This window comes from Artibeus jamaicensis, unplaced genomic scaffold, assembly GCF_021234435.1.
Source record: "Artibeus jamaicensis isolate MK-2021 breed Jamaican fruit bat unplaced genomic scaffold, CSHL_Jam_final scaffold_369, whole genome shotgun sequence".
In the NCBI taxonomy this organism is placed as follows: domain Eukaryota; kingdom Metazoa; phylum Chordata; class Mammalia; order Chiroptera; family Phyllostomidae; genus Artibeus; species Artibeus jamaicensis.
Window position 1 is genome coordinate 12,719,622 of NW_026522042.1, and position 27,752 is coordinate 12,747,373.

The 27,752-nt window shown below is 44.4% G+C and overlaps 1 protein-coding gene across 2 annotated transcripts in view; it reads left to right on the top strand.

The window, feature by feature from the left end:
• ADAMTS12 (ADAM metallopeptidase with thrombospondin type 1 motif 12) overlaps positions 1-27,752 on the top strand; it is a 214,093-nt gene that overhangs the window by 122,390 nt on the left and 63,951 nt on the right. For both annotated transcript variants that reach the window (XM_053657378.1, XM_037129004.2), the window contains exons 10-16: positions 1,347-1,439; positions 2,854-2,999; positions 5,566-5,735; positions 10,882-11,015; positions 17,841-17,961; positions 20,855-21,099; positions 22,566-22,704. In XM_053657378.1, the coding sequence (XP_053513353.1) occupies positions 1,347-1,439; positions 2,854-2,999; positions 5,566-5,735; positions 10,882-11,015; positions 17,841-17,961; positions 20,855-21,099; positions 22,566-22,704 (1,048 nt within the window). The remainder of the gene's footprint in view (positions 1-1,346; positions 1,440-2,853; positions 3,000-5,565; positions 5,736-10,881; positions 11,016-17,840; positions 17,962-20,854; positions 21,100-22,565; positions 22,705-27,752) is intronic.

Here is a 27,752-nt window from a genome sequence, read left to right on the forward strand (position 1 = left end):
CAGTATTTCTCAAGTTATCTCAAATCCCACCCCCCACAAATCTAACCATGGCTCTTCTCCAATCTTACGGTCCCCACTGACCACAGGACAAAGCCCCAACTGGCCCGTGAGTGCTCCTTTGTAAGCTGGGTATTGACTATTCCCCGAACTCGGGCCGTTAGTGTGAAAGCACTATCGTTAGCACACAGACGAGGAGAAGCGACTCTTGCTGAGCCCATGCCAGGCTCTGTGCCCGGTGCTGAGCGAGAAGGAAAAGATGAGCACTCTGAGATTAGTAAGACATCCAGTAGGGAACTGGTTAAAGTATGCTCCATTCAGGCATTGAAATACTACGTACAAGCGTTGTTACAACGATATAAAAATTGTAAAAAGCAGGCGTGTGTATTGTGCTGCCACTTGTGTGTTGACTTCTCTGAAGCTACACGAGACTCAGCAATGGCTTCCTCTGTGGATCGTGGACTGGGGTGGGCAGTTGACTCACTTTTTACGCTGTACTATTCTGCACCTTTCAGATGGTGTACTATGGCGTATGCTATGTGTTAAGAACAGTTTAAAATAAAATACAGTGAATAAGGCAGAGCCTCTGCCCGTGAGGAGCTCTGGTAGAGGAGGCAGGTAGGAACTTTTTCATACAATGAGATAAGGACAGAAAAAGAAACAGAGAAAGACTTTGAGGGAGCAGTAAACAAATGCTTAGAACAAGCAAAAGTGAACAGAAAAGATAAAGTTGGTGCAAAACCCCCTACTCCTCACTTCTAACTGGCTACCACATCACACCAGTCCTGCCTCCTACATATCTCTAAAGTCTGCCCTTTTCTAGAAAATGCTCCAGTCCCCTCACTGGTCTCCTTGGAGGCCGGCAGATTAAACAGCTGGCTACTTTCAGTAGTAAGAAAGCAAGTGGAGGCTCTCTGGGAGGACTGGTTTCCTTTTCCTTCAGTGAGCAGGCGCAAGTGACAGTCACCCCTTCTCTGCCAACTTCTATCCACAGTTTTCGGATTGGCCTTTGATGGCTAATATCACCAGTTACCCTGCCTAAGGGCAGTGATATTGTGCCACACGTGCTGAAATTACAGTCTCAGCTCTTAGGAGGTGTGCTGTAGCTCCCATTTTCTTGTTGCCCAGGATGGGCTACACACCACTGTTTATGCGTGACGACAAAGTCCAGACAAGTCTGAACTGGGAGTGCTCTTGATGGGTCGCCTTTTCTCACTCTTGTTCACTACGAACAGCAGCATTTCTTGCGGGTGGGTGGGTGAGTGCCTATATTTTACCACCACTCTAGAAACGCATTTGTGCAAGTTTTGAAAATATTAAAAAGGGTGATCTCACATTTTTTTTTCCAGAATGTTTGTCAGACACTGTGGTGCTTGGTGAGAGGCTTCTGCCGCTCCAAGCTGGATGCTGCGGCGGATGGGACGCGATGTGGTGAGAAGAAGGTGAAGAAAGGCGGGTGGGCGGTGGGCGTGGAGTTCTCGGGGACGGCCGGGGAGAAGGCCCTGGAGAGCAGCTGTCCCTGGGCAGACAGAGATCCTAGAACCAGGCCAGCCGCAGGGAAGGGTTCACTGCTACTGCACCTTGTGAGCCTTTGCCGGGAGCAAGTAGTTCAGGGAAGACGCAGTTCCATGCCGGGCTGGCAACACATTTGTTCCCTCTTTTCCTGATGAACTTCTATGGAGCTTGTGGTTAGTAGCGTCTGCTGACCTGGTTTTCACTTCTTTCCCCTTCATGTTAAACATTAGGAAGGCTAGGTCAGTGGTGGCTTCTTTCCAGAGATGATGGGTTTGGGCCACTTTCTTCTTTCTCATTATCTGACCTGACTGTGTGTCTTGAACATCTGTCCACTCTACTAAGCAGGAAAGCCAGACACCCACGAACTCAGAGATGTTAGGTGTTCTCTAGACTTGCCAAGAGCTGGTAATACGTGCAGCTGCCTGGAGCCAGTAGGTCTGTTGTGGGCTGAGAATTTGGGCGTTTAGGGGGAATCTTTATGCAGCTTCAGTGTGGCCTGACCCATCACTGAGATTTTAGAACTTGGTCAACATACACAGTGATCAGAAATAATGAGGACAAGAGCTAAAACATAGCCAAATCCTCCAGGTAATGTGGCCATTTCTAACAACCAAGTTGTCTTTTCTTCCTTTTGTTTCCTGTTTCGCGTTTCACCCCCTAAACTGAGAGCTGTTGAAGCTTTGCCCTGAAGAGGGAGAGAGTGGATTTTGTGTGTGTCTGGATCACCTCAAAGGCCAGAAACTAAAAACGCTGGGTAGAGTTGCAGAAAAGGAGAAATTTTTCTTGATCCTAGAAAGAACTTCAAGTTCTCAGTAAGTCATAATTTTTGGCAACGAATGGACGTTTTCCAGGAGAGTAAAGTTATCTGTTGCTGACATTAAATACCCATAGAGGCTATAAAGAAGTGTCATTACAGTACCAGTCTGCAAAATGTTTGTTATTGTCTACGAGACAAGGAGCTGGAACCAGAGAGGTAAATCAGTTATGTCACCAAACAGCTATGTTACTAAGCATACATACTAAGCTGACATGCTCTTCCTAGCAAGGCTTTCTCATTAAGGAAGAGATGTGTTGGTTTACACTCTGGCCTGCAGTCTGCAACCACACTTTGAGTAACACTCCTGCGTTGGCTGTGGCTAGACACCATTAAGTTCCCTGAGCTCCTGAAATTCTCTGATTCCTCGTGGAAGAAACTCTTGTAGGAGTTTGTCTTTGTTCTCCGTGTGATGTACGACTGTAGGAGGCTTGCTCAGAGGATTACAGTCAGACTTCCAAGGTTCTGGGCTCATTCTGCTATGGCAATCTTCCTGACCCACACATCTCCTCCTCTTCTCTTTCCAGTGGTGCATGGCTGGCAAGTGTATCACGGTGGGGAAGAAACCGGAGAGCATCCCTGGAGGCTGGGGCCGCTGGTCCCCCTGGTCGCACTGCTCCAGGACGTGCGGGGCCGGAGCCCAGAGCGCAGAGAGACTCTGCAACAACCCTGAGTGAGCACAGCCAAATATGTTCCCTCCTTCCTGGAGTCACCGGTCGTGGCTAGTGTGACATTAGGGACCCCGAGCCTCCTAAGGGACATTAAGTGGGCTCCCAAAGACACGAGGGGACCTGAGATACATAGAGGGTAAAAAACAGTGGTTCTGTTGGATTTCATTTTGGCTTGGCACTGAATTCTTGCTAGAACCTGGATAAATATGCTGATTCCATCACCTGGAAAAATAAGCACTTTAAAAAAAATACAGTGTGATTTGTGGGAAAGCCCCTAGAAAATTACACATTTAAGTTCTTCTAGACAAACCACTCTTTCAGTAAGAGGTCCCTAGACCACATTCTGCTGATAAGACTGCAGCTTTCTGTCAATCATAGAGAACATATAATTTTACAAAAATGTTTTTTTCTCCCTGAGTGAGGTAACTAAAAAAATAGCTAGGCACATTTTCGAGGATTATTATTTTTACTGTTTTAGATAAGCATTTTGTAAACCTTAGAGATCTATATGAGACTTTTAAGGATTCCATAGGAATTATTTCACAAGTGGCCTTCAATTTTTTTCATGTTTTACGTTTGTATGATGATATTACATATAAATTTAATTTAGATTCCCTTGTTTTCCAAATATATATACTTGAAATAATTCTAATTGTATTACTTCTTGGTATACCAGTTCCCAAGTATAATTTTTTTAAAGTATACACTGAATGCCTCCGGTAAGAAGAAAATGTATTAAACTCCTTTTACCTATTTTTACGTTAGTCTGCGTTGGGGAGGAAGAGTCACGTTTTTTTAAAAAGGCAAATGATACATCTTACTATAGCCTCCTCAGTATCTGTTTCAAATCTTTTCTCTTCATTAATAAATACATTATTATGTGTTTATATATATACACACACACACCCCACATATACCTCATACCTCATATAATAAATTTCTAAGAGTTAATATCTATAGTTTAATGCAACACCTACAACAAAAATTGTCAGTGAATGGTAATTGGTATAGTCATTATTATGATATTTTATCATTTCCACACACGTTAAGTGTACAGTTGAGGAATTTGGACAAAATTGTTTTAAACTCTTACTCTTGGATAAAAGTTGGTTTTTAAAAAATATGAGGTTTATTTGAATTCAAAAATGTAAAACAGGAATTTCTTATACTTCATTTTTTATAAAAGTATCTTGATAGTTTATTTCAAAGTGTGGGAAATCAGAGACACAGACGAGCCGCTCCGGCCCTATTGTCGGTGCTGCATAGCAGCTGCCACCGGTCTGTGGCCTCTTTGGGATAACGGTCAGGGACCCGTGCTCGTCCGAAATGGGCATCCTTGTTGAGGCACGGAAGGGCGAGTCTCTAATGGAGCTTCAGGGGGACAAGGGTCCTAATTCCCGTTTCAGAGGCCACAGTCTGTCAGAGAGTCCCCTCAGCTGAGTGACCACATATGGACTCAGTAGCTGGTTGGCTTAAGTTTGCTGAGAGCAATGCCAGTGGGACTCTCACGGATCCAGGTCAGTGAGTGACCAAGTGACCTTGAGACTGTACCCTTGATGTTGGTCAGCTGTCTAGGGAGGACCCAGCAGGGCTTGGCTTATAAAATTGGCCTCAGTGATGTTTGTCAGATGGAGATGAATTGGAGAGATGCCAAGTCACAGAGTCACTCTGTCATGACTGATAGAAAACCAGCCTAACCTCACATACCAAGGACAGTTCTTTGTGCCGCCTACTGGAAGTTCAATGACTGAACTTCCTAAGTCAGAAAATCATCTTTGGGAGTGCTGAGTGCAGGAAGCACATACAGTAGGGTAAGGGGGCTTTGCTGAAGAGGAGAAAGAGATTCCTTCTGGCAGGATTCCGGGAAGAATCATGGTGGAGATGGCATTAATTTGCTCCTTAAAGCATGGGTGGTATGTGGACATCTAGGGCCTTAAGAGAGGGGAAATCTGTCCAGAGGCACAGAGAAAAAATATTGAATACGTCCACTTATATCAGTGGAATGGTGTGCACACGAGGGGAGAGTGGGAGGTAAGGTTGTTACTGTGAATAAAGCCAGGATCATGAGGACCTTGAAGGTCAAGCTCAAGAGGCAGGACTTGATTCTGTGGCCATCGGGTGCCATTAAAGGTGTTTAAAGAAGAAAAAAATGATTCAGGTAATTGTAAGAGTTAACCAAATAATGGCGTATATATTGGGCTGAATGAAGAAATAAAGATGGTCAGAGGGGAGCCAGACATGAAGACAAGGGTTGGGCAAGTTTGGTGATTATGAAAATGAAGAAGAGGAAACAAATAAAAAGTTACAACTGGTAGCAAAGCAACTGACTGAGGGAGAAGGTCAGACTCTTTCAAAATAGGCAGCTCTGCACTTGGGACTGGATGGTCATGGGCCACCACGCAAACGAAAATGTATGAACTTGGAAGAATGAATTTAAAAGGTGGGCTTTGAGGATAGAGAGGGACATGGTTTGGGACAGAGTGAGCACGGCCACGTGCTAGGGGAGTTTGAAATGCAGGTGCTGGCCTTTAAGGAAACTAACAGGACAGTTGTGTGTCCCACCGGTAGGCCAAAGTTCGGAGGCAAGTACTGCACTGGAGAAAGAAAACGCTACCGCCTGTGCAACGTGCACCCCTGCCGCCCAGGTGCACCGACGTTTCGGCAGATGCAGTGCAGCGAGTTCGACACCGTCCCCTACAAGAATGAATTCTACAGCTGGTTTCCGGTGTTTAGTCCAGGTGAGGAGCGGGAATAGTGTGTTCCAGATCTCGGGCCACAGTCATTATCAGAAAGCGTATGTCAGGGGTCTGTGCTACCCTGCAAAGTTCAACAAGAAAGAGAAATGTACCATACAGGTGTTTTATATTTTAGAAGGTAAAATCACTGCTCCGGTTAAGCTGATCAGTAAATACTGAAGGCTGCATATGTCCGAGTTCCAGGCTGTGCTATGTGGGAGATAACAGAGAAGCTGATCAGACATAGTGGCTTGCTTCCAAACAGCTGAGGGGCAGCTAAGCGGTAAGTGGGGCATGCACAAATCTGGTCACTGATCACTGATGAAAGTGCTTGTTGATGAGCATGTGAAGCCAACTGTAATTTTGAGCAGAAAAGGTCATTGTGCATTTAGAGTAATTTCACAAAAGGCTCCCAAGGAAGGAGTTGATGATCTGTTAGTCTGAGTGGTCTTTCTACTGGAAGACGGAACAGGGAAGGCATCCAAATAGTCATTGTATGTGGGCACAGAACAGGACAAGGAAAGACAGCAGGAGTGACCTCTTCAGAAACAAACGAGAGCCAGCTCTGGGCCAGAAATGAGCGTGTTGTGAATACAATACGGTCTCAGGGGGATCAAAAGTAAAAGCAAGCATCTAAAGGATGCATGTCGGGTGGGGACAGACCCGAGCTGTGGAATGGAGTGGCAGCCTTGGCAGTGCAGACTCGAAAGGAAGACTGTCGTTAACCATTAGCTGTAGATCAACATCAGAAAATATCTGTGCCATTTGTGGTTGTTCCAGTGAAGGAGGGAACATAAGAGACTTTCCTGAGCTAAGGAGATTTGAGATCGGTAGTCCACTTTCGGTCTCCAAGATACTGATAGCTCCTGGTTGTCATGGACAATGTGTGCTTCTTGTCCCTCATTGATTAGCATCATTCATGCTCTGCAGGAGCTAGTCATTGGTTATTGGTGCAATTCAGCTTCCTGAGCCAGGCATTGAGTATAGGAAAACTCATGTATATACTTAAAAAAAACAACAAAAAACTAATGCTGAAAGGTACTGCCTTTCTTATATTCTGGACATTCTCTATTTTTGAAATTTCTGGTTGCATGCTCCTATGGCCCTAAGTGAGCAGCCTTGCAGAACTGAAGTAGCATAGCCACCCCAATAGTATGACAGGTACTTAGTGTGGAGATCCCCCAACCCCACCCCAGAGGCAGGGTTGGACTGGTGTGTCCCAACTCTGATGGCTTTAGTAGTTGGGAAAAAAGATTTTCAGCCTAGTTTTTTTTTTGTATTTTTATAAGCATTTATCACATGCATACTTTTTGTCTAGCATAGAATAGGTACTGAAGAAATGAGAGTTATAAAAATAGACTTACATTTCACTCATTTTGGAATAATTGGTTTGCATCTGACATTGGTATGAGGCTGAATCAACCAAAAGATGGAATTAAGCCAAGTTCACTCCTTGCCTGGGCTCTAAGCCTCCACCCTCTGTCCCTGGTTTTCTTTAGCCCCCTGGGCTATTTATTGTTTGAGCCTAGGAGCGTGCCTGCTGATATAGTAACTATTACCTTTACCAATACACTAATTTCTGTCCCCTCATCAAACTGTATCCTACAGAGTTGTTATTTGCTTAGTCAACAGGCATTCCTACCAGTGACAAGTAGGTCGTTCATATCGACAACTGTGTACAGAGCACTTACTCTGTGCCAGGCGTAGCGGGCTCTGCACCCTCCCAGCCTTTCCCTTCGAAGTCACTAGAGAGTAAATTACATGTACAGTAGAGTGTTCTAGCATAGTGTTAAGTGTCTTGGTGACTGCCAGTGACTGAAGAAGAAGCATAGATTTAAACATTTAGAATAAGCATAGAAACTCCAGCAAATCTTACAGTTTGCAAACTTAGTTTCATGGAATCCAAGAGCTTCCAACATTGCTTGATGCTAATTTCATTTAAAAATTTAACTATTTTTTAAAAGTGCAGTAAAGAACAGTGCTTACACTAAAAAATATTACAAGTCCAGTTTTAACATATCAGAAACCACCAATGCATTAACTTACCTGGTCAAATTAATTTGGCTTTCTGCAGACCTTAAATCTCTCATCAACACAATTTAACTGAAAAATATCCTGAAATTGCAGGTTGATTTGTTCTAAACTATTATCATTTACATTTTACAATTATTTGTCCATATAAGTCAAGATTTTTCAATAGTATGGAACCAAAAACTCACACAAAAAAATTAGATGCTGCAGTCCATATAAGTCGTAATGCCACTCATAAGCTCAGTGTCAAAATTCTCTGTTGATCTTAATAGTTTCTGTGAATCCCACTCATTTATTTTTAACCATTGCATACTTGAACTTATAAAATCTGTGCTTAATAATATTCAGATTTCATCCACCTTATTGGCAAGGTCTTGCTTAAAAAAAGAAAAATAATTCTGCTTAAAAGTTTTGAAAACTACTAATCTAGATCAGCTGACTTTCCAAAGTAGACATTTTCTTTACTCACATTCTTGGCAAAAAGAAAAGAATTTCTCCCAACTCCACTTGGTCGCGGCCACGTGGGCGCCAGTAGGAAGCGTTGCCACGTGTCAGCTGCATTTTCTGAGCTGTGCTCACGTCAGCCTGTGACCACACATCATCCTCCTTCATCCCTCCCCATCCTTTAGCAAGAAAGAAGCTAAGGCTCAGAGAAGACAGTAGGTTGTTTGACTAAGAAGCTGATACACACACACACACACACACACACACACCCCACACACACACACAGTAATTTATGCAGATTCCCGAGGACCTCGTTAGCCTGTATTAATAGAATAGTTTATATCCTGCATCTTCAATTAGAAAATGACCAGAGTCTGATCTTAATGTCATCACTTTCCTGGAATCTCTCTTCCTTTTTAGATTTCTATTTTTTTTCTCAGAACACTCAAATAACTGTGGATTTAAGCAAATTTTTAAAATTGTTTCTTCTAAATATTTGAGCCCAATTCATGCTGGATGCCAGTGAGGTTTCTGGCAAATGTGGGGGTCCGACATGAGATTAGACCACAGTCTGCTCCTCGTGGGACAAAAGCCTTCAGGGCCATCTTTCAGGAATTTGCTGCAGATCAAGTTCCTGGGACACAGACTCCAAGACGGAGACCAGCGTGCCGGATGTTCAGCAGTTGTGGAAGGAGAGGGAAGGAGGTGGGCTCGGGCAAGGGCAGAGCTGGGCTACATCGCAGCCTTGACAAAGGCCTCCTCCAGCTCCGTGGGAGCCCTGGAGATGGAGTGGACCTCCAGGGGGCGGGAGGGAGCCAGGTCCCTATGCCCAGCAAGGACCAGTCACTGGGTGTGGTTTGCCCCTGGAAGCAGATGACTGTCTTGGGCAGGGAAGCTCTTTTAAGCAGAGGTGACAATTGAGGGCCACTGCTGGCAGCACTCCCAAGAGCTGGAGGGATAGTCCCAGCACCCAGGGGCACCTGGGTGCAGGCATACAGTTTATTACAAGAATCCTTGGGGTTTAGATAGAAACCGCCTCTAAGGAAAATGTAAGTGTGCAGAGAACCTGGGAGGTCTGAGCCTCTCATGTCCCAGATTAGGAATTTCTGGGCTCCAGAATTCTGGAGCCAAATTCTGAAGCTCAAATCAAAGTCTTATGTAAAGTGTTTCCCTTGCTTCCACCCTTCCTGACAGCCCAAGGTTTCTCAAACAGTTCTCTGGACTTCACTCACAGGGATGGGTGTTCTCTTGTCTCGGAGCAGAAATTGCTCCAAGTTCTTCTGCTCCAGGTCAGGCTGTGACAAAAAGCTAATCATGCTTCCAGGAATGAAGATTTACAATGATCCATGTCATGCCTTGTTCCTGGAGTCTGCTGGCCCCTTTCCATTGGCACTTTGCCCGCGATCTCTCCAGCTTGTGTTGACTGTTCATTTTCTCAGACAACTCATCCATGGGACCTTATAGAAAATCGGTTGCTATTCTTTCTTTAAGCTTTGAGCACATGCTTTGGACCTCTGTCTCAAGTTTGTCCACAGTTCCAGTGTTTGGAGCTCTTGCTCTTAGTTGCATTTATGGGTTTTATACTTTTACTACTTCATCGTGTGTGTTGTTGCACCCTGGAGCAGCCACATCTAGGGCTGTGCATTCTGGCTTTGCACCTGGTGTTCATCGACACTGCAGTGGGTACGTGGCACGTGGCCCGACAGCTGGTGTCATTGAGGCCCCCGCTGGTCAAACCACCGAGAAACTGAGAGTCCTTCCCATGAGAAGCAGATCCAGCAGAGATCCCAAAAGGACTTTTCTGAAGAAGGCATTCAGAAGTTCTTCCCTTGAAGAAAACAAGACATTCAAAAGAAAATTCCTGTTTGAATTGTTATCATATGCATGTATTACTTGTTAAAATTTTTATCTTTTAAGTAAGGTCACGTCTGTTTAAAGGTTATCTATCTTTCTGGTTATTCCAAGTACCTATGTATAGGTATGTATTTTGTTAAGTAAATCCTTAGAACACTTCTGTGCTGGAGATCACCCTGCCTTCATTCATAGGGACTAGAAAATTGAACCTTAGGATGGATTCAGTGTAGGATGCAGCATGATGGGATGGACCATTAGGATAAGCAGCTTGGCTTCCACTTCACGAACAAAGCAGATCCTTTATTTTTGTGGATGTAAATCTGTGTCCAGGGACTTTTTGAGCTTGAGGAAAATAAGGGACAGTTTTGGGGCGGTGGGGTAGTAGTTTCGGTGTCAGCTGGTTCCATCGGACAGAACCACCTCCCCTGGAGGTGTACGTATTTTGCCGCAAAGTGGGGGCAGGTGTCGGGCTGGCCTGAGCTCCTGCAGCAGTACCTGACAGTACTTAACATCCAGGTTAACGCCACCTGCGCGGTGCCTTACTTTCACAAGCACAGTTCGATACTGGATTGAGAGGCTTCATCATTGATTACAAAGGGCATAGCATTTTAAAGCAATCTTCCCAATTTAATTTGTAAAGCTCTTTAACTGAAAAAAGAAAAAAACACTATTTTCAGCACATGTCATAGAAAAGTAAAGATGGGCATCTCCAGATTAACGACACTCGGGGCCATGAGTATGACCATGTACGAAAGGACTCTGGGGGAAGGGTGCTGGGCTGCAAAGCTAACTTCAAAGGTCTGTCTCTTTTCCCCTTCAGCACATCCTTGTGAGCTCTACTGCCGACCCATAGACGGCCAGTTTTCCGAGAAAATGCTGGATGCTGTTATTGATGGTACCCCTTGCTTTGAAGGTGGCAACAGCAGAAATGTCTGTATTAATGGCATATGTAAGGTATTGGGTATGTTTCCTTAATCTACAACTTCATAAAACCACACTTTCATTAGTTCAGGAGGTCAGACATTCAAACCTTTTGCTTTGTGGTATTTGCATGTGGTCTGGGTTTTACTTTTGGTCAGGGAGACAAGACTTCTCAGTGTATATCAGAGGCACATTTGGGAATGGAATAGTTTTCTTCATTTCTTGATTTGTTGACATGCTCTGGGGCAGATGGAGCAGAGGTACCTTGAAGAAGAACCAAGTTAAAGGAGGAACTGTGCCCTGACTGGTGTGGCTCAGTTGGCTGGGCATCATCCTGCAAAGCCAAAGGTTGCCAGTTTGATTCCCAGTCAGGGCACATGCCTGGGTTGCAGGTTCGATCCCCAGTCAAGGTGCATACAAGAGGCAAACAGATGGATATTTCTCTGTCACATCAATGTTACTCTCACTCTTTTTCTCCCTTCCTCTCTCTCTAAAAATAAATAAAATCTTTTAAAAATACTTTATAAAGATAAAAGGGGAATTTTTAGGAAAAGGCAACCCAGATTATTTCAGTGGCATTTAACTATTCATCACTTACTGTCCAACAGAGTCATTAAATTTTAGGAAAAAAACTGAAATTAATAATAGTTCACATAGTGTTTTTCACAAGGCATTTTTACATTTAATTCCCCACTGATTACTGACATGATCTTCTTAGGAAGAGAGATTGCATGACCAGGTCTTCTGATTGCTATTTAACTTTTCCTCACTGACTCTCTTAATCACCTCCACCTTGATATAAATTACTTAGACTTGATTTGTTAATGCTTGTATGTGCACAGCCTTTGAAAAATTTCTTCCTGTTGTTCAGAGTTTTTTTGCAAGAAAATAATGAACAAGTTTTGTGATCCAACACCCAGGCATAAGTCTCAGCTTAGAGAAAAGGTATTTTTCATCAATGAAAGAACAAGTATGCTATAGAAATACCTAATTAACTATTAGTGAAGCATAGTGACTTAGTGCTCAGGTCCTAGAATGCAAACTCATCACCATTATTTATTAGCGATATCACTCTATGCATCTTTCTGAGGCTTGGTTTTCTTTTATAAAACTGAGATATTAATATTCTTCCTAGTTGGGGTTGTTAAAAAAGATTAAATAAGATCCTCTATGTCAAGCCCTAACAGAGCCCTGGCACACAATAAATAAGCTCTTAACACATTTTATTTGTTTTTGCAAATATTTATCATATATTTTTTTCTTACTGGACTGAATTACCACTGTAAGGAACCCCTGCCCATAAATGTCTAGCACCCTGGGGAAGGGCACTTGTCACCTGGAAGTGGCTTATTCCAGTGCCGAGCAGAGCATAGGAGGTGCGTGTTGATTCCCAGGAATGAGTGAATGAACTGCAAGCCGTCATTACCACAGATTCTCGATTTGAAAAGGCTCAGGCAAAACTCTCTTTCATCCTCAGTAATTACCGCTATATACAAAGAGCCAAAAATAATTAATATGTTTTAGGCTAGATGTGTTTGCCAGAGTAGGAAAAGGTGTGTTCAGACCCAAACAGCCCACGACTGCCTGCAGCAGTGGCTCTCAGGCCTGGCCACCCATTGGAATTACCCAGAGAGCTTTTGAAATGCCTGGTGTCTGGCTCCATCTCAAAACTCAGCATCTCTGGAATTTGGGGCCTGGCCATTGATATTTTAAAAACTCCCCAGCTGATTGCCATATGCAGCTAGGGCTGAGAACTTACCTCACCAGGAAAGAGATGTGATGCCAATATAATCTTTTAGACCTAAAACCCTTTGCACGTGTAGAGGCAGCATCTTTACCATGTGACAGAAAACATAGTTGTTTGGGGTCTTGGGTGCCTCTTTTAAAACTAATTAAATCAGTTTAATAGACTAAGCCATATTCTTTCAGCTTGCCTTCCTTTTTCCAGAAACCAGTTAAGGCCTTTTAGAAGGTATAACTACCCACTTTCTGTCTGCACTACACTGAGCTAAGTTTTTAAGCTAAAAAATTACCGAGATCAAATTACCCTAATGGTCTAAGGTAAGGCCATTAAGATCCAGGTTGTAGATATTTTCAGTTTTGTCAGTCTTATTCATTGACTACAGTTTTGTTTTTAAAGAGGGAATTGAATATGTATTGAAATAACCATCAGAAATAAGTATATACAGTGTTTGTCTAATCCATCTTCTTTATGAATATGAAAATGTATTGGCTTATATTTATGTAAATATTTATTGCATTTGGCTTTGCACATATATTCCACTGTCTATTTTGAGTTTATGTTTGCCAATATTTTAGCATGTTAGATCCGCAGATTCTATCATAAAAGGAATGATCAAGGCTAGATCAAAACTGAATTTGTTCTAGGAGATAACTACCTGTGCCCGCCCCCCTTTTTTTTTTTAACTTGGATAGAATTCCTAAGCTTGTTGATCAAATATATCAATTTACACCTTGAACTTTCAGGACAGCTCTCATTTTTAATCACAGCTTTCCCAGCTTCGTGACCTTACCGACTGTCTTCGGACAGCTCGCTGCCCTTCCAGCCCTTTCGCCCCTTCTCTGGGCCACCAGCTCTCTGACTTCCAGTCCCTTCACTCTTCCCCCTGCCCCTAGTCAGCATAGCATTGGCTTAACTCCCTTCCCAGACCCCCTGATCTGTCCCACGAGCTGTCCTGGATCGCTCCTCTCGCCTCCCATTTGTCTCTCATCCCAGGCCCCTGGTTCTCCTCAACCCAACCACAACCCCTTTTTGATCTTACTATTAGCCTACTACTATGTATTTCTTTAAACAAAAAGTCAACTTTGTGAATTTGGGCCCTTACGAAGTCAGTGTCTTCAATCCCTGCTGAGTCTTCAGCCCTATAGGACAACCTTCCTACCTGTCCTGGGTTAGCTCCCCTGTCACTCCTCTCAGAAACTGTCCAGAACCTTCTTTGTTCTCTCACGAGGCAATCCTGGCCATTTCACTGATGTACTGAATGCTCTAAATTGATTTCTCTGGGCCAGATCTTTCTCCAGAATTCCAGATCCTATCTTTTGACCCTCAAATTTATGGTGAGGAAACTATATTATTGCTACTGTCTCACCCACTTATTAGATGGCAAAACCATTTACCTGTTCTTTTCAGTTAAGCATGAATCTTTCCTAACTGTCATTGGCTGGGAATCAGTCCCATTGTAGAACCAGACATTCTTTCAGTCTCTACCTTTGCCAAGGGACTGTAGACAGAAATGAGGACATTCTAGGTGGATTAGGCCATGGTGCCAGTTCTTAGTTACTTAAGAATTTACAAGTAAAGCAGTGTTACAAGCCAAAATCAGGATTAGCAAGAACACCCATTGATTATTCATGCACATAGGGGTAAAGGTGAGTGAGAGACCGGGACCTAATTTCCCTAATACTCAAGATACTCTCTGGTCCAAATGACAGCATCAGGAATTGATGATAGGAAAGTAAATAGTCATCAGAATAAAAGGGCAGCCTATAGTATGGGAGCAAATATTTGCAAACCATATGCACGTGATAAGTGATTAATATTCAAACTTATAAGAAACTCTGTAGCAGAAAAACAAACAACCTGGTTAAAAAATGAGCAAAGGACTTGAATAGACATTTCTCTGAAGAAGATGTACAAATGGCCGAGATATAAAAAGGTGCTGAACACCATTAAACATCACAAGCTAAGCCCACAATAAGATATAACCTTACCCCTGTTAGGATGGATGTTATAAAATAAAACAAAACAAAAAGATAACAAGTGCTGGTGAGGATGTGGAGAAATTGGAGCCCGTGTATATTGTTAGTGGGAATGTACAATGGTGCAGTCTCTATGGAAAACAGTGTGGAGGTTCCTCCAGAAAACTAAAACTAGAACTACTATACGACCCAGAAAATCTGCTTCTGGGTGTACATTCAAAAGAACTGAAACCAGGACCTTGAGGAGATACCTGTACTTCCATGTTCATTGCAGCCTAATTAAAATAGCCAAAATATAGGAACAACCCAAATGGCACCAACAGATGAATGAATAAAGAAAATGTGGTATAGACACACCATAGAATATTACTCAGTTTAAGAAAAGGAGGAAACCCTGCCATTTGTGACGACGCATGTGAGCGTTGAGGACATGATGCTAAGTGAAACAAGCCAGATGCAGAAGGGCAAATGCTACGTGATTCCACTTACACGTGAATGTAAAGCAGTCAAGCCGATAGAAGCAGAGACTAGGATGGTGGTGGCCAAGGGCTGTGGAGAGGGAACAATGGGGTGCTGCTGACCAGCAGTGTCAAGTTTGAGTTATGTGGGATGAGTGAGTCCCAGAGACCCGCAGTACAACGTAGTGTCTAGTTAACAGTGCTGCTTGGAGCACATGAAAAAAAGCCTGTGAAGAGGATAGACCTCATGTTAAGTGTTCTTACCACACAAACCCGCACACACAAAGGAACGAGGGAGCGTCTGGAGGCGACGGATGTGTCTATTACCTGGCTTGTGGTGATGGTTTCACAGGTATTTGTGTAGGTCCAAAATTGTACACTTCACGTACTTACAGTATGTTATATACCAGCCACACGTGGCTAAACTTTTTAAAAGAAAGAAATGATGATCTGATGGGAAATTAAAGGGATTTTGAAACGCTTCTTCAGCGTTTCAAAATGCTGCCCACCCGGGTGGCTGTCTGGCCCCCGAGTCGCCTGAGAGAAGAGCCGTGCTGGTGCCATTGCCCGCTCTGGGTGCAGCAGGGGCCGCTCTGACCCTACCGAGATGGAAAGGCAGTGCAGTGCATGTTGGCAAAGCACAGGGCGTGGAAGATGCAAGTGGTACCTACTTACTTTCCCCTAGAGCCCTTATGTTTGCTGTGCAACAGAGAGGGCTGGCTTGAGCCTGCACAGGCCCAGTGTGTGCTTACTTCAGTGCTGATTTTAAGGGGTGCAGCTGACCGGAGAGGCAATGGGGCACAGCCTCCCTGAGGGGACCCACTGCATGTGCTGGGGGTGGCACACCACGGGGTGTCTCCTGACCCAGGCCCCATTGCTAGAGAGGACAGGCGGGCTCACGGCATTCGTGTATCTGGCCTTCTTTCCTTTATTAGTTACACTTTTTAAAATTGATCCCCTTTTGGTCAAGATTCTAAGAAGACACTTTAAAGTTAATGTGTCTCGGATGAAGCTTCCCTGGCTTACTGCAAGTCACTGAGGGAAAGGGGTCACCGGGAACGTGATTTGTAAAGGTCAACTCCTTAGTGGATGGTCCGCTTAATGAAAGCCTATCACTTGGGAAGGTCTGGCATTTTACTCCTAACCACTGAAGGCTTCACACCCAGAAAATTTTTCTTTCCACTGTGATTAGCAGGATTAAGTTTTTTTTTTTTTTAAGATTTTATTTATTTATCTTTAGAGGGGAAGGGAAGGAGAGAGGGAGAGAAACATCAATGTGTGGTTGCCTTTCGTGCGTCCCCTCCTGGGAACTGGCCTGCAGGGAGCCGACCTGCAACCCCGGCATGTGCCCTGACTGGGAATCAAACCGCGATTGTCTGGTTCACAGGCCGCGCTCAATCCACTGAGCTACACCAGCCAGGGCAGGATTAAGTTTTTTAATCTCTTAGAACTTCACTTGTTTCTCAGCTTGTTCAGGGGGCGCAGCCTGTGCACCGAAAGGGCATTCGAGGCACGGAGCTGTTTCTGGCAGCCAGCAGTCAGTCTCGGTTTAGCCGGTAGAGGGAGGGTGTGTTCAATAACCTAGATCGTTCTTCCTTCCAGTCCATTGGACATGGCTTTAAAATAAGAAAAATAATTACCTTTGAGAGGGAAAAAAAAACTATAGGGCATAATTTTTTCCAAACAGAAAAGAAAAATCTGACTCACAGAATGTGGTATACGTTTTCCCCTTTCTTTTACCCCTGACTTGTGGTAGAGAGCCTGGGCCATGGGGGAAAGCAAGCCACGGAGAAGTTCAACAGAGGCCCCCATGTTTCATGACTTTCAGTCTAAGTTCATGATGCTTTGTATCTGATGCTACTGAACACTGATGGCCACCTTTTCCAGAATGGGAACTTTAGGGTGGGGAACACTGAGCCATGTGCATGGACCGAGGAGAAGGAATCAGGGAAAGGTGACGATTCAGGAGGGCCCAGGGACAGAAAGAACACTAAGAACAGACTTGGTCCAGCACACAGGGCAAGGTTATCCTTGGCTCAGAAGAGGAATGGCCAGCTTGTCCTCTGTGGCTGGAGAGAAGAAGGTTAGGACGGCTGGAATACGGGTCCGTGTGAGTGGCAGTGGGGGCTGTGGTCACAGGAGGGTCTTCAGGGTCTGATGATAGGTCTGCAGGTCAGAGGCGTCACCCTCGTGAACTGGAGTGGTCACAGCAGGACGACTTGCCCTGACAGCTGGGTCACCTGCTGTTCTCAGACAGGGGCCAGGGAGAGTGACCCAGTGAGGAATGGAAAGGGACTGAGCAACCCAGTTATAGGTGGAGTAACTGCACCACCCCTGGGACGACCCCGTAGAGAGGAGGGGCGAGAGGTTGGCCCATCTCCAAGGGACCTGCTATTCCACCATTTCGATTCTGAGACCTTGTCCTCGTTAGACATTTGGAACTGTTCAGTTCTGCCCCTGACTCAGGAGAGCCACCCAGTGCCCACCTGTAGGTATTGCCTTTACCTTCAGTGGCTGCTTTGGCTGTCTCTCTGATACACCAGGAAAGGGAGACATTTGAGCTCGTATCTGCCCCCAACCCAATCTCACCAAGAGCGAAGAGGCGAGTGCCAGTCAAAGGTCCAAGGCAGGTGTGACATCTCCTGCCTGTGTCGTTCACCCTCAGCCTCTCTTCCTGCAGAGGGTCGGCTGTGACTACGAGATCGATTCCAATGCCACGGAGGATCGCTGCGGCGTGTGCCTTGGGGACGGTTCTGCCTGCCAGACCGTGAGGAAGATGTTTAAGCAGAAAGAAGGATCCGGTAATGCACAGACAAATAGTTGAAGTGGCAGGGGACTGAGACTGGAGGGCAAGAGTGATGGCTGCTTTTGTTTGTTTGTTTTGTTTACTGAGCAACCCAGTTATAGGTGGAGTGACTTGCAAAGAATTCAAAATGGGAAATGTGACTTGCAAAGAATTCAAATTGGGAAAGATAGAAGAAAAGTGATTTTGCTGAATGCATATGTTGATCATTCTTAGTCTTACTAACCCTGAACACCTTTCCTCGAAATAGGAAAAGTGTCTTGATAACCCTTCACTTTTGCAACTTTTTAATATGATTCTCATTTTTGTACAGAAGGCCCACGAGGGTGAGACCTACAGGAGGGTTAGTTTTTCATCTCTGCTCTACCAATCACATTCTCCTGTTAAAACACTAGATTAGGGTTAGTAAACCCTGGTCATAGGTATAGATACTCTCAGCCTAGCTTGTAAATTTTTACTCTTGGGAACTCAGTTTCCTCAGTTTTTAGATGACGGGATTGGTAGCCATTCCTTTCCACCCAAATATCCATTAACAGGACATTGGTTAAGTAAATGGGAGTATGTCATTCTTGCAGTTGTTGAAATGCTTAAAAATATGAAAATACACTAAATTTAAAGGACAGTAGTAGTTTGTACAGCACAATGCCACTTCTTTAAAAAATTGTGTATGCGTAGAAAATTTTGTAAGAAAACCCAGTAAACTATTAGCTGTAATCATCTTTGATATAGAGGACTGGGGTAGAGGGAAATTGCAACCTGTGCATTTCCTTTTCCCCCTCCTCTATGGTGGGCTTTTCTGTCACATGGTTCTTTTTTATCCTGGTTGTTTTAAAAATCCACCTGACTTTACTTTCATCCTTTGGCTTTCTCCTGGGTATTCTTTTGCAAATATGTATTACTTTTGCTCATGGCTAAATCTGCTTCAGTTTACATCATCTATCTGCAAACTCTCCAAAAGCAGCACTTACATCACAGAAAGCTTTTATTTTATTTTTAAGGCTTTCATTTTAAATTTTGAAATACCTCCCTTTCAATTTGGCAGACTCTGCCTATGATAAACAGTTATAATTTTGGATTTTTCTCTTAAGTGGAAGATAAAAAGCAAACTCTTTTGTTGTTTTTTTTTATTCAATTGTTTTCTCTCTCTTTAAAAATTTTTTTTTTGTTTTTGTTTTTTAAACAAGGGATGAGGTGGTAGCCAGTTGGTTTTCTGCATGAGAAGCCATGCAACATCCTAAGTCAGAAAATAGCTACAGGTAGCAACACTTCACAGGTGTTTAAAAAATTATATTAGCCTTAATTGCATATGATAAATATTCTCACTGAGCTCATTATGAGTTAGTAGTGTGAACCTCCCATCTCAAGTAAAAGAGTATGAGGACCAAATGGAATTAATACAAGACTCACATTTGGGTTCCTCCAGATTACAGCTGCCAGTTTGAAAACTGGGACTGAGGTTGTGGCCTGCTCCCAGCTTCTGAGCAAGACAGTCCTGCTGGCCAGTCCTTGGTCTAGCTGCCAGGACCCATGCTGCTCTGTGTCTGAGAGAGAGGGAGCAGTCAGAGCACTTTCAGGGACAGAGATGAGGGTTGGCTTGGCGGGCTGAAGAACCTAGTATATATTCAGTGGAGAAGGAAGCCCAGGATGATCGGGGTCTCACAACCATGTCTTTAATGGAAAGGTTAAAGGACTAAAGAACATTTAGCTTAGACAAGGGCAACACAGCGGAATACCACAGCTGGAGGGACATCAGACAGTATCTCATTCAAGCCCCTTCATTGTACAGATGACAGAGAAGTTAAATAAGCTGATGAACGCCCTAGAGCTTGTTTGTGGCAGCACAGAAACTGGAGCTCAACTGTTCTGACCTCCTGACCCAGTCCTCCTGTCACAGTGCCATCCCCAGAGTCCACACTCCTTCCATTCTATCGTGTTAGTGAACTGACGCTCCCCAAGAAGCATAAATAGGATGAATGCACAGTTCTTAGTGTGGAATCTGGCAAAGAGAGGAAACATTTACGCATTAGATCCTTTCCTCCCCACTGTTTTTCCTGCCACAATAACCAGTAAACAAGAAGACTGGCCAGAGTTGATGGTCATCTTTATATGGATGTCCTCTGTACTTTTTTAAAAATTGAATTTATTGGGATGACCCTACTTAATTATATAGGTTTCAAGTATACAATTTTAAACATATCCTTTGTATGTTGTGTCTACCACCCCAAGTCAAGTCTCCTTCCATCACCTTTACCCACTTCCTCTGCTTTTTAGAAGGCTGGATTAGAACACAGACTAAAATGTACGTTCCTATTTCAGCAAAACCTAAGAAAAAACTGTTTCTAATGAATAGAATTGTCTAGCAATATAAAAAGCTGTGCTTAGAGATGAGTTTCTCATCACCAGCTGTACTGAAGAGCACCAGCATGGCCATCAACCCAAGATTCCCTCTAGGATTCTCACCATGAATTTAAGTTATGATTAAATTACTCCCAAGAATCCATCTTTAATTTGCAGGCAATGAGGATGAACAATGGGGTATAGCAGCCACAAATGAGAAAGCAGAGATGCTATTGGAAAGCTAACTAGGGGCTATAAAATTCTGAACTATCAACATGAAATCACAGAAAAGTAAATGCTGAACCAACCACAAAAGCTTCAGAGTGCAGTCTGTACTCGTTACCTCTCCTCACAAAGCTGTTTTCACTCTGAGTCACAAGGCTCCTGAGAGTTCTGCTTGTGGCCAAACTCTTCAAATTTCTTCAGAGTTAGTACATCTACCCATCCCAGTGGCCACCCAGGAGCAGGGCAAGGGCGCTACATGGTGAGGATCAAGCAGATGCGTTCAGTTAAGCTAGCGTGCCCCTTTCACTCACTGCATCTTCTCTCCTTAGGTTACGTTGACATTGGACTGATTCCAAAAGGAGCAAGGGACATACGGGTGATGGAGGTGAAGGGAGCTGGAAACTTTCTGGCCATCAGGAGTGAAGACCCTGAAAAGTATTACCTCAACGGAGGCTTTATTATCCAGTGGAATGGAAATTACAAGCTGGCAGGGACTGTCTTTCAATATGACCGGAAAGGAGACCTGGAGAAGCTGATGGCCACAGGTCCCACCAATGAGTCTGTGTGGATCCAGGTAATGAGGAAAGGAAATGCTGGCAGGTACATCAGTTGGGAAGTTTCTCATATTCCTTTCCAAGGTATTTGCTAGGAGACACGAAGTAAGAATCCTTAAAACTTCTTCTAGCAAGGAACGAGGGAGGAAGTAACAAATTAATTTTGTGCTGTTAATCCTTCATTGCCTAGAAATTGTCCAAACCCCCGTAATGAAATGCCAGGGGCCCTAAAACCATCAACTGGGAGGTTCAAGTTCAGTGTTCAGTGTGGTTGACACAGGCTCTTTTTCTCAGGGTGACTGTTCATTGGGTATAGAAAAAATGCCATCAGTCTGTGTCCGTCTGGCATGAATTTCCAAGTAGCTGTGCAGCAGTGATGGGGAACTGATGTGGTTCTTTCGCATGTTCTCATGTGCTTGTCCACAGGCAAAAGGTTTCCCTTTGTGAAACTCTTGGGGGAAAGAGGGGTTAGGATGTAGGATGTGTTGTTCTTCAAAGTCATGAGTGATTTGTAGGGTACAGTACTTACAGCCAGTGGAGACAAGGTGGGTTGGGGATGACAGATGGCCTGAGAGAGTCAGCTCTAACAATATTAGAAATTAGAGGGAAGTCATTTCAGAGCTGGAGATCGGAGCACTCTCGGAGGCTAGAGGTCAAGGCTTGACATCTATGTTTCATAAATGTCAGGAAATCTTATCTGTCCACATGGGAAAATATTTGCATAGAGGAACCCCTAATCCCATGGGACAACCAAGGCAGCACCTCCAAGTTTAAGATGAATTCATTTCAAATGTGTCGTATGTAGATTACCTGCAGGAGAGGGAAGTGAGGGGAAGGTCCCAAGTGTGGTATGCCTTGGCTAAACCCCCTGATTATTTTTATGCCATAACTACATGCTTTAAAATAACTAAGCAGTCTGAGAGCTAGAGAAAGGCATCATGGGCAACAAGAGCAATAAAAGTTAATGTTTACTGAGTGCTAACGACACAGCAGCTACTGGTCTAATCATATCTAATCACGTTACATTTATTCATTTGTTTAACTCTCACAAGCACCCTATGAGTAGTACTACTATTACCCTCCATTTGCACATGGGGAAGCTAAGGCACGAGGAGATGAAGTAACTTACCCATAATCACAAGGTTGGTAAGTGCACAAGGCACAGGCGACTGACCCAGCCTATTGCCGGAAAAGAGCCTGCTTGTCATTCCCTCAGAGCAGGTTAGACCTTCCAGTTTCCCCGAACTGAAATTCCCATGGGAATTCAGCCAAGAAATAGAATGAAAAAGATCAAACATAGGTACAGGTGGATGCAGATGTACAGGAGGAAGCAGAGGTCGAGGAATATTCACTTACTGGCCTTTGTTCCAGTGCATGTGTCTGTAACTACTTTAAGACAATGGACATGGTGTAGTATTTTTTAAGTGACTGTGGTCTTCAGTGTAAAGTCATGGCAGTTTGGCACGACCCCTCTCTTGCTTTGTAGCTTCTGTTCCAGGTGACTAACCCTGGCATCAAGTACGAGTACACGATCCGGAAAGATGGCATTGACAACGACGTGGAGAAGCTGATGTACTCCTGGCAGTATGGCCCCTGGACGGAGTGCAGTGTTACCTGTGGGACAGGTGAGGACCAGCTGCTTCACCGTGAACCCGCGTCAGCTCCAGGCTGGACTGTGGAGCCGTCTGAGGCAGCGGTTTGCCTCTGAGCCCGTGGGTCTGTGCCTTGGTCAGAGAGGGCCCGGGTCCCCGTGGGGAGTCAGTGTGCAGGTCATGGACTGCACAGAGGGGCAGTTCTTTCACCAGCTTTCTAGCCTGGCCTTCGTGAAAGGTTTTGTTTAACGGAAGGGTTACTCGGCTTTTAAAAAAAGCAAAACAGAAAGACTTAACACAACCACTGCTCTGGCTGAAGGCCCGAGGACCACAAAAGTCAAGTAACCTGCCCGAAGATATAGTATAAATTATGGCCAAATACAAAAAAAACAACAAAAAACAAAACCAAAACCCCACCTAAATTCTGGCCCAGTGTTTTTTTTCTGTCAGATGCACTAGGAGAGTAGTTTCTTGTACAAAGTCAAGCGTCAGGAGAGATTCCTTGCTGGCAAGTATTAGGATGGGATAGGTTTTGCTACAGAAACAAAGAAAATTGAAATCTCAGGAATTCAACACAGTGAAGGTTTATTTTTAACCCATTCCAAGTCTGATGCAGGCTGGGTGGCCCTACTTAATCTCAAAGCTCACATATCTGGAGCATGTGGTTCCCAGCTTGCCTCACAGGGGTGGGGGGCAGGGAGTGGAAGAGGCAGAGACTGTCTCTGATTAATGGCCTTGGCCTCAAAGGGGAACCAGTCACTTCTGCTCACCTTTCATTGTTGGGCCTTAGTCCTAAGGCACCACGATCTAGCTGCAGAGAGAGGCTGGGGGCTGACCCAGAGAGGTGAGGCAATGGGGACATTGGTAGAGCACAAACCGTCCTGCTGTGGGGCCATGTGCTCTTTCCAGAGGCCTATGTGGGCGGGGCTCAGGGCCTGTCACTCACTTGGAGGGCTTTCATAGCATTGCCTATGAGAAAGCCTCGGCCTTTCTCCTTTTGGATCTTGTCTAAGTCTGTCCTGAAACTTCCTGCCTCTAGCCTGTAACCACTGCCTGTAAAACCAGGGCAGCTGCAGGGCGAAGTGCCTGAGTCTGTGATGTAGCAGAGAATAAAAGTGAAGGAGCCAGTGGGCCGGCAGAACCCGGTCCGCTCCTCCACAGGCTCCGTCTCACATTCTCTGTCTCACCACTGGTTGACTTGTCCCCTCCCCTGACACCCCCTCCCACTCCCCACCCCAGGAGGTAGTTGTGGAAAGAGGGTTAGAGACAGACAATGAGTCATGCACCATCAACCATATAAACAATTTTTGTATTACCAACTTCTTCCTTTCCTTCCTGCAATACAGAAAACCAAGGATTAAATTTCAGAAATCACAGGAATCATACCATATGTTCATTTCAAAATATGTGATGTTTTGAAAATCCTAAAACTCTAAAGATCTGTCTGGGTCAAAGGTACCATCTGTGGCAGCAATCATGAGAGGTGTTAGAGTCATTCCTGTTCCCACTGCAGGTCCTTCCCCACCCTCACCCCCTACCCCCCTGCTAGCCCCCACTGCCCAGGAGGACCAGGCTCAATGCAGAAGCAAAGCAATTTAAGCATAAAATAAGTTGATGAAAGATATTTCCCTGAGGAGCAATTGTAAGTAAAATGAAGTCACCGGGACTATTGTTAGAAATACTTCTTCGATTTCTCATTGCCTTGTTTCTGTTCTTTGGTGAAGCCCAGGATTAAGCTTTAGGCTTAAATCATTGTCCAGGGACACAAAGGAGTGACATCAGACAGTCCTGACTGGGCAGGGAGAACACCCATCCCACCCCCACCCCCTTCTCCTTCAACCTGGAATGAACCCTTTGCATTACACATGCATATTTCAAAGCACAGGGAATGCAAGATAAATGGTCAATATGTACAGTGACCACAAAGATGCATCCCCAGTTAGTTAGGACAAGAGACATCCTTATGAAATGTGAATCAAGCGTTGTGTTTGGATACAGCCAGTTCTGTCCTTCAGTATTCCCTCTACCTGCTTGGGCCACGATCGGTCTGATTACTAAACCTTAGCAGGACCTATCCATCCACACTGCCTCTGAGTGACAGTGAGCCCTGGGAGACAGACAGCCTGTCTCCTTTCTCGACTCTCGCACACAGGGAGGGAAATGCAAACCTTCACGGGGTGCCCACCGCTCCATATAAAAATGGAAAGCTGCCCAAAATGCTGCACTTGGTGATGCATTTTGTTTCCTTTAAGAGAAAACTTTCTATATTAAAAAAAACGAAGTGCATTACTGAAAAATTAAAACTAAAGTCACCATCCTTACACATGCACTTTGGTACTTTGCTTTATGGCCTTTCAATATTCTTTTTTCTAATCACAGATGTATATATGGAGTGCGCATGTGGAAGTACTTATGTACCTAGACACACATGCTTTCACTTAACACTGTAACATGGGTGCCTTTCCATGTGTGATTTAATCTCCATAGCTCTCATTTTTATGGATGCATTATATTTCACTGGCAGGACAAAGCAAGATTCCCCTTAACCAGTTCCTTTTCGATCAGCACCTCCTGATGAGCATCTTTTGACCATCCCTGTAAAAAAAAAATGATCTCATTCATGTTAATTTGCAGATGGCATTTCTAGTCTCAAAAAGGAGGAAAATTATGATAATGGTAAGAAACTTATATCAGATTGATTTCCATAGTCAAAGGATGGCAAACAGGTAATGGTGATTATTTTCTTTTATTTTTAGTACCATATTATTTTAGTTTTATACTTTTTCACTGGAAAACATTTCAAACGCCCCAGCAAAAGGGAGAATGTGGTAGCAAACTCCCGTGCATCGACTGCTCAGCTTTATCAGATTTGCTGTGTTTGTTTCGGAGTTCATCTCTAAAGAAAAAACGCACAGAACACTTGAAGAGCACCCTGGTTTCCCTCCCTCTCCTTTTCCCCAGAGGTGACTAGCGGAGGCGAGGAACACAGAAGGCCTTTGCTGTGCTCTCAGAAAGTCCTAACAGTGGCTCGGAGGAGAACTCAGGTGGCACAGGTGGCCACAGTGTACCGATGTGGAGGTATTTAGGATGCAGACTGGACTGGACTTCCCGGTGGTTCGGTTTACCTGCTGGCGTTTGAGCACGGGGGAGGCTGAAGGGTAACACCGCTGTGTTCCTTCAGGCAACTGGCTACACGGTGTTGCCTTCACTGAGACATGGACCACGGGACAAGACCCAGGTCTGAAGCAGAATTTGTGATTACATATGTTCAGTGAATGTGCCGGTGAGAGTTCTAGGTGAAAATACCCGAAGGCAGCAAGACATTTATTTGGAAAGGGTTTGTCAGACTGCCTGTGTCGGTCAGCTGAGGGCTGCTGTAACAGATTATTGTAGACCGAGGGGCCAGGACAACACACATCTATTTCTTGTTCAGTTCTGGAGGCTGGGAGATCCAAGATCAAGGTGCTGGCAGATTCACTTCCTGGTGAGAACCCTTTTCCAGGCTTACGGATGGCTACCTTCTCCCTGTATCCTCACATGGCTGATAGCGAAAGGGACCTCTTGTGTCCCTTTCTCTTTTTATAAGGGCATTAATTCTGTCATGAGGCCCCACCCTCGTGACCTGAACCAACCCTCATCACTTCCCAAAGGTCCCACCTCCAAATACTCTCACACTGGGGTTAGGGGTTCAGTGTAGGAGTTTGGAGGGGACACCAACCTTCAGTTCATAGCACTGCCCTATCAACTCTATTTTATCCAGAATAGATTTCTCTTGCAATAATTCTGTTGCTTTTCTTTGCAATAGATTTCTTACATATTTTGGAATTAGAATTAACAGGCTTGATTTGAGTGTGATTTCCTTTCGGTTTCTTTTTTTTTTTCCTCTTTCCTACCTCTTCCCCCCTTCTTTCCATGTGCACCCAGTTTTTGTAGCGTTTTTGCAGTTTGTTTCCCTGCGCACACTGTGAGACCTCCTTTCGGGGCAGGACAGGTCAAGGCTGTTCAGCGTTGCTTCTCTCAGGGACGTTGACGGTACGTTAGAAGTCGTCTTGGAGCCGGCGGGCACCGTGGCTGAGCAGCGGGGTGAAATGCCGAGTCCTTGTTTTGCTGCCTTCCCAGGCCTGAAACTCACCAACAGTGAAGGCTCTAAAACTCAGTGACAAGCACGGTCTTTTCCCTCATCACGTGGGCACTTGGAGTCCTCAAGCTTCACTGGAGTTCAGCATGCGGCCGCCGCTAATGGCTTCTGGCCCAGAGCCTGGCAGTCCCTTCACGGAGCTCCTGTCCACCCTGCTGTGGGGATAGTTACCTGCATTTGAGTGTGTTTCTGTTTGGTTTTCTCTTTTTATATCTTTATATTTTATTATTTAATACTTCTTATAGTTTATATTTGATGTATCACTGTTGTGCCTTTGAAGTAAAAGGCTATTTAAGTATAACTTCACTAAGATGCTATTTCCTTAGTTCGACTATTTAAAAATTTTTACTATCTTTGTTCTAGATTATAAATCCATGTTATAAAGTGGCGACACAACATTGTAAATTTAGCTAAATGTCAGAAAGCCAACTTCTTTTCCATGGCCCACGTTTCAAAGGTCAAGAGGACCCTCAGAGAAGACCAGCCACGGTCTTCTCTCCACGCCCATCTCCATTCTCTGTCCTCTCGGCCACGTTTGTCTGCCCTCCTGCCTTATCCCTGGGGTGTGACTTTGGGGGGATGCTGGGGGGGTTAGGACCAGCTGTCCTCCAGAAAAGGTTGGAAGGGAATGGAATAACAAGTGCTACCATCCACAACAAGAGGCTTGTTGAACAATTTCACCTCAGTTGCCCATCAAAAGGTCACCCATGAAGTTCAACCAGTGGATTATCTGTGAAGGAACAGCTGCAGAAATGGCTCAACACAGATGTGGGTCTCATTAGAAGGCTTCAGGACTCTTTGTTAAACAAGAAAGTATTTTGGCAAAAACTCAAGACTGCGTTCATAAAAAGTATAAAAGCCACATTTTTGCCCCATTGCATCTCTAGTACTGCAGAACTCTACCAGTTGTGATATAGAGCATACAAAATGTCCTGTTTTTAAT